We start from the raw sequence: 13,806 nt of genomic DNA on the forward strand, positions 1-13,806 counted from the left end.
CTCGCCCTTCGTAACTCCTCCTTTTCTCACCTTCTTCTTAACATTTTGCTGCGAGCGATCGGCGCCGTTCTCCCTCATTTTTTTCCGTCCTGCTCTGCTTGGCTCCCCCTCTTGTTACACTCTCTCCCCGTCTGTTCTCAGATGCTCCTTTCTTTGGTTTCTACCTCTTTTCCTTTCATCACTCCGGCAGCTGCCGCCGCTTCATCCCAGCCCTCCTTGACTCTCCTCCCCCTTTTTTTTTTATTTTCTGTGACTCATCCCAACTTTTTTTTTTTTCCCAATCTCTCCCCGTCCTCTCACATCCCCTCATTTGTGATCGTTCCTCCGTCTTCATTTGTTCATCCTGCTTCAACATCTTTCAGAAAATTTTACATTTCACACTCACCTCTCCCTTGCGTTCCCCGGGCGCACATCCGTACCCACAATTCTCTTGCTCTCACAGTGTTACACACATCTCTATCACCGTTCTTTGTGTTCTCCCCCCTCTATACGCTCATATTTCCCACCGCTCTTCTCCATCCATATCACTAGGAAAAGGGTTATTGAAATGTACTGCTGGGTAGAACAAAGTTTTCATCCCGTTTTTTTTTTTTTTTTCCCCCCTTCCCTCCTCATCCACTCCACTCTGCACTGATGTTGCAACAAAGCGGCTGTGTGCTTCTATCAGCGCTGTGGGGGGAAGGCGATATGTGCGTGCATGAAACAGCAATGGGGGGGGGGGGGCGAATGTGGGATGTAAAAGTGGGTTTGAAAGAGATCCATAGTGTGGAGCCGAGAGGGCGGCAGTGGTGGGAAACACAGGGGTTGATGGAGAGAGTACCACGAGGGATGGGAAGGCAAGCTTGTCCCCAGAGCACCCAGCAACCCCGAGCCGACCCCAGCAAGCCTCAGTCCCCAGCACCACTCTCTCCCCGCTGCTCCCTCAGGACGAGAGCTGCAGGAAGGCTGGAAGCCAGCGACTAAAAGCAGCTATCAGCACAGCTCCATCCTGCCTCCATTTAATACTTCCTAATGGTAGTAAGGCTGCGGAGAGAGAGTGGGGTTAGTGCTTCGGTTGCAGATACCAGAGCAGCGTCATCGCCATGGCGAGAGGTGTATTTACTGTGTAAATATTTTATGAAACCTTGTGTCAGGTCTGTTCTCTATTCATGAATTATACAATATATTGTGTATATGTTTTTTTTAATCAGATAAACTTTTAAAGAATGGTACAGAAATATATATAATTTTGCAATTTGCAGCAGAAAGTGTGTAGCTCAGGATTTCTTTATTTCTTTTCCCCCCATCTTTGAGTGTGCTTAATCGGCAACTATTATGCATTTTCACTTTTTTTTACTCATACTTTAAGATTTTCTGCTCCACTGCTCATTGCAAGAGAGCCCAATTTACAACAAACGACAGTAGTTGACGTCGTCTTGCAGCAGGGAACAGAACAAATCACTAAATGAAATAATTTGGTCTCCGACGACTCCTGAGGGAAATATCTGGCTGTTAGCTGCTAAATGGATCCTTTACGATCACCAGCTAGTTACTTACTTTGTCCAGGGGCAGCAATTTGGCGCAGAGCTGGTAAAAAATAAAGGAAAGATTTTAGAGCTTTATTTTTGTTTTTAAAAAAAAACAACAACTACCTGCTGAGAAGTGAGAGTGAGCCAGAAAAGTTTCAGGCTTCTAAATCAAAACAGTGAGCTGTTGGATTGCGGGGGAACTGCATAGTGCATGAGGATCCTTCACCACTACAGGCAGTCAATAGATTTCATTCTTCATATTGAATATTGATTAGTTCAGCATTAACTCATAAAATTATGATCAAATCTCTATTTACACTCATTTATTTCTTCTCCACACATTTCACAAAAGTGGAGAAAACGTCTAAATGTGTCTTTTATTATTTTACTTAACTTAAACATGTGGTTTTAAATCTATATAAACAAGTGAAAACAATGTGTGTGATGAGTGTACAGACACATAATAGACATCAGGGCTCCCTGTATGAGTTCAATGTATGATGAGATCTGAACATCACAGTCACCTGATCTCAGACCAGTGGAGCCCCCTCGGGACATTTTGTTTTAGATGGTCCACCAAACATTCAAAGCGATTTACAACTTTCACCACATTGACCTGTTCACAGGCTGTGTTGTGTCAAGTACTCAGAAGTCATACTTGAGGAAAAGCAAAGATTGCAGGTTAGAATATTACAAATAGTAGTAAGTAAAATATACATAAAATGATATCTATCTATATACTGTACACTACGAGTCGACTGATTATCACCTTGTCTGATTATTTGATCTGATATTTAATACTTCTCTGATTGCAGATAAAACAAATTAATTTGAAAATGTGATTCTTTGTCTCTGATGCAGCAAAGTACATCAAAATTGTACTTGTGTAAATGTACTTCACGCCATTTCGCCACCGTCACAGGCCAGTGTGTCCCACACATGGACATTACAAGGGCAGCCTGCCGAGGTATATTTGGAAACACTTGTTTTTATATTACTCCAAGACACCAGCAGCATCCGAATCAGTGAAGTAGTGGACAGGCTGCCCTCGCTCTACACCTCCTGTCTGCTGACATTCACACATGCTCTGCAGAGGCACAGAGAGACAGAGAGAGATGGTTTCTGGTATTACATCCCTCCTGTAAACACACTGTTCGTGATGCAACCTCTCCTATTTAATATAGGCCTACTTATGTCATGAAAGCTTGTAATTGCACCTGTTTATTTGTTTCTTCCTTCTCAGCAGTACTGTTAGAACAGGTGTAGAGTGACAGGAAGCAGAGAAAAGAGGGCATGATGTTCATCAAAGGGCCACAGGATGGATTCTAACGCTGAGCCAATAGGGCGCCCTGGTTGTTGCGATGTCATGGGATAGTTTCAACAGGCTACATGATTAACCAAAAAGCTTCCGCCACAAGCAGCTCACCTGCTGTTTGTGTAAATGGAATCAGTGGTGAAAAAGACCGAGAGGTGTATTTTTTGGGTGCCTTTGTGAAACATACTGCTGACAAAGAAAGTCAACAGAGCAGACGCATGCTGGGTGAGAGGAAAGAAAGCCTAGGCACACCCAGCGGGAGTGCATTAAGGTGGACAATTAAAGCAACACTATGACAGCAAACTTTTAAAGTGAAAAATGTCATTGATTTTTTTTGTCAGTGTTATTTTCAGATCATCAAATACCCACGTTTCGCAGCACCACAGTCTCGCAGCCGTCCTGTGGTAAGCACTGCGCAGTGCTCACACCCTGATGGAAGAGGCTGCCATGCAAGGTGCTGACATGCTCATCAGGAGCGATGCAGCGTTTCCAAGCTAAAACGCCTCAGGACACTTCCATGCTTAGCCAGTCACAGCAGATGAGTTATTTGAGGTTCAGATCTTGCCCGAGGGCACTTTGACCTGCAGCTGAAGCTGGGGATCTACCCAACAGCCATTCTACTGTTGGCTGATCCGCACTATCTCCTGAGCCACAGCCGCCCAGAAGAGATGGTGGGAAGCCCTGCTAGTCGATTACAGAGTGCAGTTAGAAATGCTCAATTCTGTTCTTTTCCCTGTCAGCTCTCGATAATAACTGTTATAAACTGGTACACAAGACACATATGAACTTTGATTGCATTTCCATGGAGTAATAATCATACATTTTCATCCTTGAGCTGCGGAACTCTACTGCACTCGGTAATCAACTCGTCAGGGCTTCCTTACAATGAGCAAGCTGCTGCAGGAGAGTGGTGAGTTGTGTTCTCTTTTCAATCGAAATCTGGCAAAGCTAGCAGATTTTCGATGCCTTGAACTATGTGCTGGGACCCTGTTTGTACTGTTGCTGAAGTTTGGTGCTGTTCTGAGCATTATTTGTGGCTATGAGTGGCTATTTGATGGCAGTTTCTTGGTTGGAGGCATTGACTGCAGTGTATTGTTATTGTGCGGTCTTTTCTGAGGTTGCTAAAACATGGAAAACTTGATCTCTCAATGAGGGGGTTTTTCTCAATGTCATGGTGTGTTAGACCATGGATTAGATTTACACCGGAATATACCTTTAAGAAAGGCAGCGTGCATCTCTTCGATTCCACAGACAATTTCTGTGGAATCGGATGTTGTTCCAGAAGCTGGTGACCCATCACCTTATTAAGACTCGTCTTGTGGGCCTGTGTCACCCATCTGTACTTCCGAGCAGTAAAGTGAATTTTGACATGTTTTGCTGGCAAGGCACATGTTGCAGAAGCAGTGATTCTACTGCCAGTGTATGTAAATGTGATGGCATGAGATGTCTCCTCAGATTCAAATGCTAATGGATGCAGCGGTTCGAAAGCCAGGTAGCCCAGAGTTGCTGCATTCGTCATCACAGGCATCCGAGAATCAGCACTTGCTGTGTCTAGTGTGGGTGTGTTTGATGTCTTTAATGTATGCTTTTACGCCTACCATGAGGATCGCCCTGCCTTGCCAGAGCTGTATGAATAGAGAGAAATGAATTGAATTATTGTAGCACTTGTGTGGGAGAGTGCTAGGAGGGTGCCGGAGGAGGGAGGAGACGGTTAAGAGCCGAGCAGTGCCTCAGCGCGGCCTCTGCTGCTCCGACAGAGAGAGAAAAGGCCGAGAGAAAAAAGGGTTCACAGGAACAAAAAAAACAGTAGACATGAAAGAAGCGAGGGAGCAGAAGAGAGGGACGTGGACAAAAGATGGAAAAGCCTGGAGTCGAGACCTCTGTCTGATCAGAGAGATGCAGCTGAATGAAAGACTCCGACACCCTCCCCTCCGCCACCCACTTGCTCTCACTCCATTCTTTGGTATCTATTTGTTGCGTAAATAAAGGGTCTATTTCGCCGGCGAGCATCCCCAATAGTTTCTGATTGATTACTGGCAAGTGGTAGAAAGTAGGTGCAGCCTGTTTATTCTCCTCTGAACCGCTGACTTTTTTTTTTTTTTTTACCTTTCCCACCTCTTCCTCATTCTCACAAGAGTTGGAGGCAGCCTCGAGGTTAGAGTAGCTGTTTGAAGCCCCGAATCAACTGGGAAACCCCTGAATTCGGGAAGAAAAAAAGTCTAATACTCTACTTGTAGAAGGTTCCTGACCGTAGATGTTCCAGTGGAGCTGCTGGTCATAAGCTGACAGATGGTTGTGCTCCCAGATGAGACTATGTGGAGAAATGGGGGAGGAAGCATTCACGTAAAACTACATTTTCCCTAAATAAGTGAAGTCTAAAATAAAATGTATTTCTTTCCTTTCAGATTTAGAATTCTAATTTGCTCCTGCAGGCCAGGAGTCACTGTGCAGACGTGGCTCAGGAGTTTTGTAATTGAATAGTATTAGTAGTGGGTGTAGTATCAGGGAGAAGGATACAATTATGTTTGCACCTCCGTTAGATTGAGGGATGTCTCTGTGTCAGGAGAGGAAATACTTCCTTTCACGTCCCTCCTTCGTTGTCCTTCGCTCTCGTATGTACAGTCGGCGACAACACTCTTTATCCTTACTTACTGAAAGCGATGACAAGGACACTGAAAAAAAACTTTTCTTTGTCCGTCTTTCTTTACCTACTTCACAGTTTGCCTTTTATCCGTGTCTTTTGTCCCGTCAGTCTTTTGTTTGCATTTATACAACAATGGGAGTATTCCCAAAATATGTCATTCAAGTTGAAGTGTAAAAAGAGAAAAGAACCACTGCTGTGAGTATTTGAAAATGTGACCACGCATGAATACACAATGACAAAAACAGACGGAGCAACAGCGAGGTTCTCAACAAGGATGAAAATCTTTCTAAATAAATCACGTCACGCAAAGCTTGTTTGGTACAGTCACGTGGCTGAGAGGAGAACTCTTACATGCTCTGTGCTATGGAGGGCTGAAAGTGCCAAAATCTGAAATAAATGAATGACTTGATAAAAAAGTAAATGTGCAAATATATATGGTATGGGAATGGGAAGTAAATAAATAGCAAATAATTAATACAAAGGTAAAGAAGTATGGAAGCAAATCAAATTGATCACATTTTGAAATTAAGCCATCCCTTTATTTTTAGTGTTGTTTTTGGTGTGCTGACTGACATGTTTACTTATTTTTAGAAAATATAAGAAAAGCAGTCAAATGAGAATATAAGAAGTCGCCTGTCATTGTGAAATAAATTGGAGGCTAAGCGTCAAAACGAGTGCAGATATAAGTGGTTACTGTTTCAGTGTCAAGTGCACATCTACAACAAGCTGGAATTAAAAGATTTCAAACGTAATGTGGTGTTTTTATTTAGGTCAAAACAGCCATTATTGAAGGAAACATTTGTGTAGCAGTTGATACTAAGCCTTTGAACCGGAGTGTACACCAGCAGCACTCAGTGTTATCGATTTTCCTTCACCTCTTTCCTTAATTATGATTCATTTTTAGGTCATCCACTGTAAAACAATGTTGTAAGACAGCGTATAAAAGTTGTCCTTCACATGTGACGGAACAGTGCGAGCATGTGCAAATCCTTTCCATCAGAGAAAGTTTTCTGTTTTTTTTCTAAGCCATCTTTCCTGAATGTGTCTAAAAACACAGAAATTTAGTTTCGGAGAAAGCAGACAAGATGCCATTTATTTTACTTGATATCTCGCTGCGTAATTCAGGATTAGGATGGGTGCGTGTCGACGGCGGGGAGGGGGAGAAAAAAAAGTGCACGGATCAGCGTTAAAGCAGCTTACAGTGGTGGCTCTAAAGCTGTTTTTGCTTTACAGCACAAACAAACGTTGTTCGGTGGTGTGAAAAAGGAAGTTCTCGCCGCCTGGATGGAAGAGAGTTTGTGGAATAAGTGCACGGTCTCTGTCATTCGTATTAATTAAATATTAAGGGAAATAGAAAATGCCTAAAAGTTTGCGTTTTTGTCCGAAACTCAACATCGATTTCACCAAAAATCACATGAAACTGAGCTAAAATAAATCAGTCTCAGTCGTGGTATTTGTGAAGTACTTGTCTGTGACCCTGTCTGTGTCCCCGTCTCTCTGTCTGTCTGTAGAGTCCACGTGAGGAGGACAGATAAAGTGGGGACGGAGGCAGCCTTCCACCCCATCGAGGAGTACATGCTGCACGTGGAGGAGCAGTTCCAACATCTGGCCAGACGTGTGCACGTGGACAAGAAACGAGTTTACCTGGCCACTGACGATCCGTCCCTGCTGCAGGAAGCCAAGACCAAGTCAGTCCCCGGGAGTGTGTGTGTGTGTGTGTGTGTGTGTGTGTGTGTGTGTGTGTGTGCGTGTGTGTGTGTGTGCGTGCATGCGTGTCCATTATGAGCGAGCATGAGTCTCGTCTTCGTCCCTCTTTACTTGATCTGACTCAGCGTCTCTTCCAGGTATCCAGACTACGAGTTCATCAGCGATAACTCCATCTCGTGGTCGGCGGGCCTTCACAACCGCTACACCGAGAACTCGCTGAGAGGGGTCATCCTGGACATCCACTTCCTGTCTCAGACCGACTTCCTGGTCTGCACCTTCTCCTCGCAGGTCAGTCCGCCCTCCTCGGTTCACGTTTGGAGACAGCACGACACGATGTTGTGATCCAGATGATGACACATGAAACTGGAGGTTTGGATGGATTTGATGTTGGCATGACAACAGTTAAGCAAGTGGAGCTTTATTTATTTTTTATTTATTTATTTTGATTTTTTAAATTTTTTTTATGTTTTCAGGCATTTGTTTGTCGAATAGACTGCTGAATCCACACTAACTGTAGTTAATTGAATTCAAACTTACACACACACGCAAGTGAACACACGTCACATTTTGTGGAGCTGTCAGTCCCGTCACGCGGCCTTCATCAGTGTCTTGGAGACGGTTCATGTGTGATTTCATGAACGAAGTGCGACCATCATGTCACATGGACACGTCATGTGATAACACCTGAACAATTTCCATGAAAGGAGACGTTAAAAATTAATGTTTAACGGAAAACAGCTGAATTCCTCAGCTTGACTTTACGTTGACCTGTGCTTCATTTTCTCTTCATGTTGTACATCGGCACCTCTTTACGTTAATCACAGCCATTCAGTTTGTTTGTCGCTATACTGAGGAATATAATTTGCCTCTAAATAGCCACTTTTTTTTTTAATTCATATTATAGTTTTATCATTTATGTTCAGATTGTGTAACTTTCTCTTTTGTAAATATACCACATTTATTCCACATTGATTTTGTATTTTTTTTTGGTATTGTTTGTTCTGCGTGCAGTATATGTTTATTTATTTACTGCCTTCCTCCCTTTTTGTCAACTTTTTCTTCCACTTCTTTTGATTACTTAGTTTTTTTTTTCGATACACACTTTTCACCTGCTGTCTTGCTTTAGGTTTCTTTAAACATTTTTGTGAAGCACAAAAAAAGCAACAAAAAAAAAAGCATGATAAAAACAAGTGAGATGAAAAAAACAATGAGTGAGATAAAACAAAAAGATATTGATTGATTGTATTGTGAATTGTGAGTCAGACTTTAGAAAACAACCTCATCCAACGTGACGAAGGCTTTCATTCTCAGTGACCTGACAGTTATCACCTGATGTCACGAGACAAACCAGAACTCCTCTGATCATCACGATCATGTGACTGTCAACAACCTCACAGTCTCATTATCACTCACAGGTTTCAAAGTGTGGAAGTGATTAGCCCTTTTTATTAGGGCTCTGACATTACAGTGGCAGTCATCTTCCATTATTCTCATCATTTTTAACATGAGAGTCGGGCTTCCTGCCAGCCCTAAAAATAAAGTGTGAGCCTCATAATTCCTATTCACACTCCGGGCTTATTAGTCCACTTGAAAGATCTGACGGGAATGAGTCACTTAGCACATTTTATCCCTCTTTTACCAGGATGTGTCTTATAGTAAGAGGCCCTTTGTCCCTCATCCTGGTGTTCTCTTGTCTCCGCAGCTTTATTATCCACACAAAGACGTTTATGTGTGTTTAAAGTTCCGAAAATAAAAGTAATCCCTGGTTCTGTCTCCGTCTCAGGTCTGCCGCGTGGCCTATGAGATAATGCAGATGCTGCATCCAGACGCCTCGTCTTTCTTCTACTCCCTGGACGACATCTACTACTTCGGAGGCCAGAACGCCCACAACCAGATCGCCATATACCCTCACCAGCCACGCAACAGCGAGGACATTCCCCTGGAGCCCGGCGACGTGATCGGCGTGGCCGGCAACCACTGGGACGGATACTCCAAAGGCATCAACCGCAAACTGGGCCGCACGGGCCTCTACCCTTCCTACAAGGTCAAAGAGAAAATCGAGACGGTGAAGTACCCGACGTACCCCGAGGCAGACAAACTGCTCAACTCTCAAAAGAAGTAATAAGAAGAAATGAAAAAAAATAATAAAAGAGGAGAAGGAGCGAGGAGAAACACGCAGACTCCGATTCCAGGGAAGGAGGCTGCTTTTTTTTGTACAGAAGAGAGAGGCGTACTTAGTGCGCTAAGCTGAGAAGAAAAGAAAAAAAGCCTGCACCCAGGGGTGATAGGAATGAGAATGCACTCTGTGTGTTTATGTGGGAGCGCGTGTGTATGTGTGTGTGTGTCTGCGCGCACGAAGGAGCGCAAGCGAGCAAGCGTGTGTGGGTGTGTGTGTGTGTGTGTGTGTGCGTGTGCGCACTTGTGTAAATGCCTGTGCATATGTCAGGTCATGGAAGACTTGCACCCTACCACCACTCCCCCGCCCGACTCTCTGACGTCTGTCGGGTCTGTAGAGATTTTAGACGTTGAACATTGATTTTAAAATAAAAGCAAGAAAACAATTAAAATCCACACAACTGACCAAGCTCGCTCTCCAGAGACACGACTGGGGGACTACTGTAAGACTGGCACACCCCAGAGTTAGCTTCGAATCAATGACTGGGGGGGGGGAGAAAAAAAAATGACAAACTGGAAAAAAAGTGTTTTGATTTTTATTTAATTCTTTTCAGTGGTTTTGATTCTAATCTTGCCTTTTTTTCAGTTTTTTCCTCCTGGGGTTCTGTTTTTGTTTACTGAATGTACTGTATCCTCTTCTTACCATGCTCACCGCTGCCCCTCCTCCTCCTCCTCCTCCACCTCCTCCACCTCCTACCTGCTCCACTCACTGTGCTTCCTCCACCTCGTCTCTACATGTGCAATTATTTTTTAAAATACCATATTGTGCTTTTATCGAGTGTTTTTAACGGTCTTAATTTTGTGTGCGTGTGTGTGGGGGGGGGGCTTGTGCATTGTATACTGTACAGTGTGTGTGTGTGTGTGTGTGTGTGCGTGTGAGCGGACGGATGAGTGTGTGCGTGCGAGAGTGTGACTGAGCGAGCCTGTGTGTGCTGTTTTAAGTCTAAGGGGGCCATGTCACGACCTGGTGCCTGGTTATTGGTGAGCAGTGTGTGTTTATTTTTTATTTTTCCTCCCCGCTGAATAGTGTTTGTGTGGCCGGCGGGAGACTGGCAGCGACAGCAGGGGGGGAACTGTCCTCAGCCCCCCCTCCCTCAGCACTTGGATCAAACTCCAGTCACTCCGCTTGGTGAACCTCTAGTGAACAATGGTAAGATTATGTGGAGTTTGGTGAACTCATGGTGCACGCACACGCCGCAGACATAGGAGCCGTCCCCGACTTGAGGCTCACCAAAAGAAGCACTCCGCCGAGAAAAAAAAAAAAAGTCCTTTTTTTCAGCGCCTCTGCTGTCTCTTCTGTCCATCTACTTGTTTGTTTTTATTTTCTACGTTTTAACATTGCTGTTTTAAAAATAAATGAGGAAAAATATGTTTAAAAATGATAATGCTATGTCATGTCAAACTCAGAGTCCCCATCATGAAGGCTTTTTTTCATAACTTATGTTCTTGGGCATTGTCTTTGATAACCACAAATCGAATAAACTTGAGAAACCAACACGATATTTTTATTTTTAATATTATTCTTTTTTTTCCCTTCCTTTTTTTTCTGTCGGTCTTGATTCTGTTCACCATCTGCTGCTCGATCTCTTTAACGGGCGACACCTGCTCGTTCAGTCAGCCCGAACACGCTTCAGCTGCATCACACACATCAGTAACTGAGAAATCAAGGCTTTTTTTTTTTTTTTTTTTTTACTTTTGAAGTGTTCATTTCCTGAAGGGTATCCATCTATTTTTGAAGAGTAAAAGTCATTACCTTAAGTTCATCTTTTTGATATTTCCGTAAAAAGAAAAAAATAGAGGAGCCCTGCTTCTAAAATTGGTATCATTTTGGCGTCCCAGGATTAAAGCCACCTCCTACCGTCGAGTGGAACCAGTAGTTTGTTTTATAAATCATTCAGCACTCATGTGAAGCCTTTTTTTTTTTTTTTTTTTTTTCTCAGAGCGAAGAAACTCTTTAAATCCGGCTTTGATTTACATTTCAAACTGAAGAGTGAGATCAGTGCCTTCAACAGAGACGTCGGCGTCCTTCGTTTAAACGCTCCTCGTGACGGCTACATGACATCTCTGCCCCAAATACCAAACATGTCTCTCGCCGGAGCCGCCGCGGGAACGCAGGTACGCCGTTTAAGGCACCAGAAGACTTCCTACTCTCGTCTGGCGTCCTACTTCCTGCTTCCTGCGTGTCTGAATCGTTTCATAATCTTGTTCCCTGTGTCTTATTTATGGGCTGTCTTGTTACTTGCCTACTGGGGGGTGGGGGGCTCTGGGAGTTTCATTACAGATCCCTCTTTAATTTCAACAGTGATCTGCATGCTTCATTGGACGCCCATAAGGAACGAGCCGGCACTGGTTGTGGAGATGAGCTGTTTTTGGTGTTCGCGAGGGAGAGTAATAGTTTTATTGCCTTTTTTTTTCTTCTTCTTCTTTTTTTTTTTCCCTGACAACAATCCGCAACCAATTTAGCCCGCGTTGATAAAGCGTTCACACTGCACATGCAGCCTTCCAGCAGTTCATTGAACATCTCTTTTTCGCTGGGAAGGACTCCCTCGTGGGCTTTATAAATGCACACGCTAACTGGAGGGCACTTTAATTAAAATACACTCGTTGCTGTCACAGTGGCCTGTAACAGTCGTTTAAGAGAGACGTTAGTTCAGTTAATTATTCTGTTAATTGGACTCCGCTCCTGATGGAGAGCAATCAGGTTTTTTTTCGACGGGCGCCTCTCTCTCGCTCTCTCTCTGGCTACATCTGTCGGGGAGCGCCGCGAGGCCATTTTCAAGCCCTCCCACATAAACTCGCGCCTTGAAAGGAAGCAGAGTGCGTCCTCCATCTCCGAAAAGCTTGTGTCAATAGGTTGGGCCCTTTTCCGCAGCCTCGCTTTAAAGGATGAGTTCACCTCATCTCAAGCCTCTGTTAAAAGCGTTACTCACATGTAGCCGCGGGATCCAGACGAAGATGCAAGTTTGTTTTTTGTTTGGTTTTTTTTTTTTGCTCAGGCAGATTTGTCGGCCTAACCCTCCCATTCAGACAGATTTCGCTGTGTCCTTTTGTGAAGAGCCAATCGCAACTGTTCATCTAAAATGGGGCAGGCAAGATGTGATAACTGACAGAGCACAATCACCGCGGCTAATTTGAGCGGCTGGACAAGCTTTCTGGTCTGTTCCCGTCGATAACACTGCTCGGAAATCCAAAGAATTAACTGAGAGGCTTCGAAACTAATGACCTTCACACACCGGGGATGCATAAAAAAAAAAACACAAATATGCATAATACTCCTCTGTGAATAACTTTTCATACTGGCAGCAACACAAGTTGCCGCCCGGGTATATTATTGTATTAAGATGAAACTCAATGTAGAGCAAGCAGGGCTGGCTCCAGGAGGGCCTTGAGGGTCTGCTCCGATCTGTTAAGATGTACTAACACATTTAAACACCAAAGTTACCGATCAGTGCAGCGGCAGACCAGCAACTTGTTGACGTAAAATGACTGTTTCTATCAGAGAATGGATTTGAAGAGAGCACTGATGGAAAGAACAGCTTCTGTTCCTCGCTGGTAAATCCCACATGTCGCCCACAGCAGTGTGTCTGTGAGGGGGGCAATGGAGGTTATTCATCCCAGGTCACCGTTCACTTTGCTTTTATACATCTGTTTTCCTCTTTATATCGTGTCACAGTGCACTACAGGGTGGTTACAAGCATAAACAATCAACAGGTACAGCAGAGGTATTCGCAGATGTCCGTTTCAGACATGATTGGTTCTCGATGCAAAACCTCAGAAAATACGTCCATTCTATAAACATAACATGCAAATGTGCAGCACTAATACAGTCCCAGTGTCTGAAGGCCTGGAAGACGTTTCCCGAAACTCACACGGCCATACGTACATGTCGGTTGCTTCCTCCTCTCCGTAACTGTCATGAAGAATGTAAGAGATGGGGAAGAAATTCTATAAGCCTTGTTTTCAACAGAAGTCCTTTTCTTTCTTTTTTTTTTCTCTACAGCGTTTCCTCACTGAGCTGCAGTGGAGGAACGCTGACCCAAAGAGGGCAATTTATACCGACAAAACTGAGTCTGCAGTCACACTGGCAGCTTTACGAGGCCAGACTTTGGCACGGAAGTGCTCTGAGCTAAACATTTGCACTTTATACTCTGAAGTGCTGATGTTGAGCTGGTAATAATAACTGGCATGTTAGCATGCTATAATTTCTCAGTGCTAAACACAAAAACAGCTGATGGGAATGTCATTATTTTGAGTTGTTTGTTCATAAAGTAAAATATTGGATTAACACAAGATAAGTGGTCAGGCAAAAATCATGAGGAGTTATCCTCTTGGGACCCTGATCATCTTTAGCAAATGTAATTTGCATTGAGCCAGTAATCAATGATGTATTAGATTGCACTCATACACAAACCTTCCAGCCAAAGCCCGACAGTCCCAGTGCAGGATTTGATGATGTT

The 13,806-nt window shown here is 43.8% G+C and overlaps 1 protein-coding gene across 4 annotated transcripts in view; it reads left to right on the forward strand.

Moving 5' to 3' along the window:
* Positions 1-10,844, forward strand: part of fut8b (fucosyltransferase 8b (alpha (1,6) fucosyltransferase)) — a 92,923-nt gene extending 82,079 nt beyond the window's left edge. For all 4 annotated transcript variants that reach the window (XM_037086245.1, XM_037086246.1, XM_037086244.1 and 1 more), the window contains 3 exons: positions 6,979-7,155; positions 7,312-7,462; positions 8,958-10,844. In XM_037086245.1, the coding sequence (XP_036942140.1) occupies positions 6,979-7,155; positions 7,312-7,462; positions 8,958-9,296 (667 nt within the window). In that variant the 3' untranslated portion in view covers positions 9,297-10,844. The remainder of the gene's footprint in view (positions 1-6,978; positions 7,156-7,311; positions 7,463-8,957) is intronic.
* Positions 10,845-13,806: the final 2,962 nt, after the last annotated feature.

The sequence above is a fragment of the Acanthopagrus latus genome, chromosome 22, assembly GCF_904848185.1.
Source record: "Acanthopagrus latus isolate v.2019 chromosome 22, fAcaLat1.1, whole genome shotgun sequence".
Classification (NCBI taxonomy): domain Eukaryota; kingdom Metazoa; phylum Chordata; class Actinopteri; order Spariformes; family Sparidae; genus Acanthopagrus; species Acanthopagrus latus.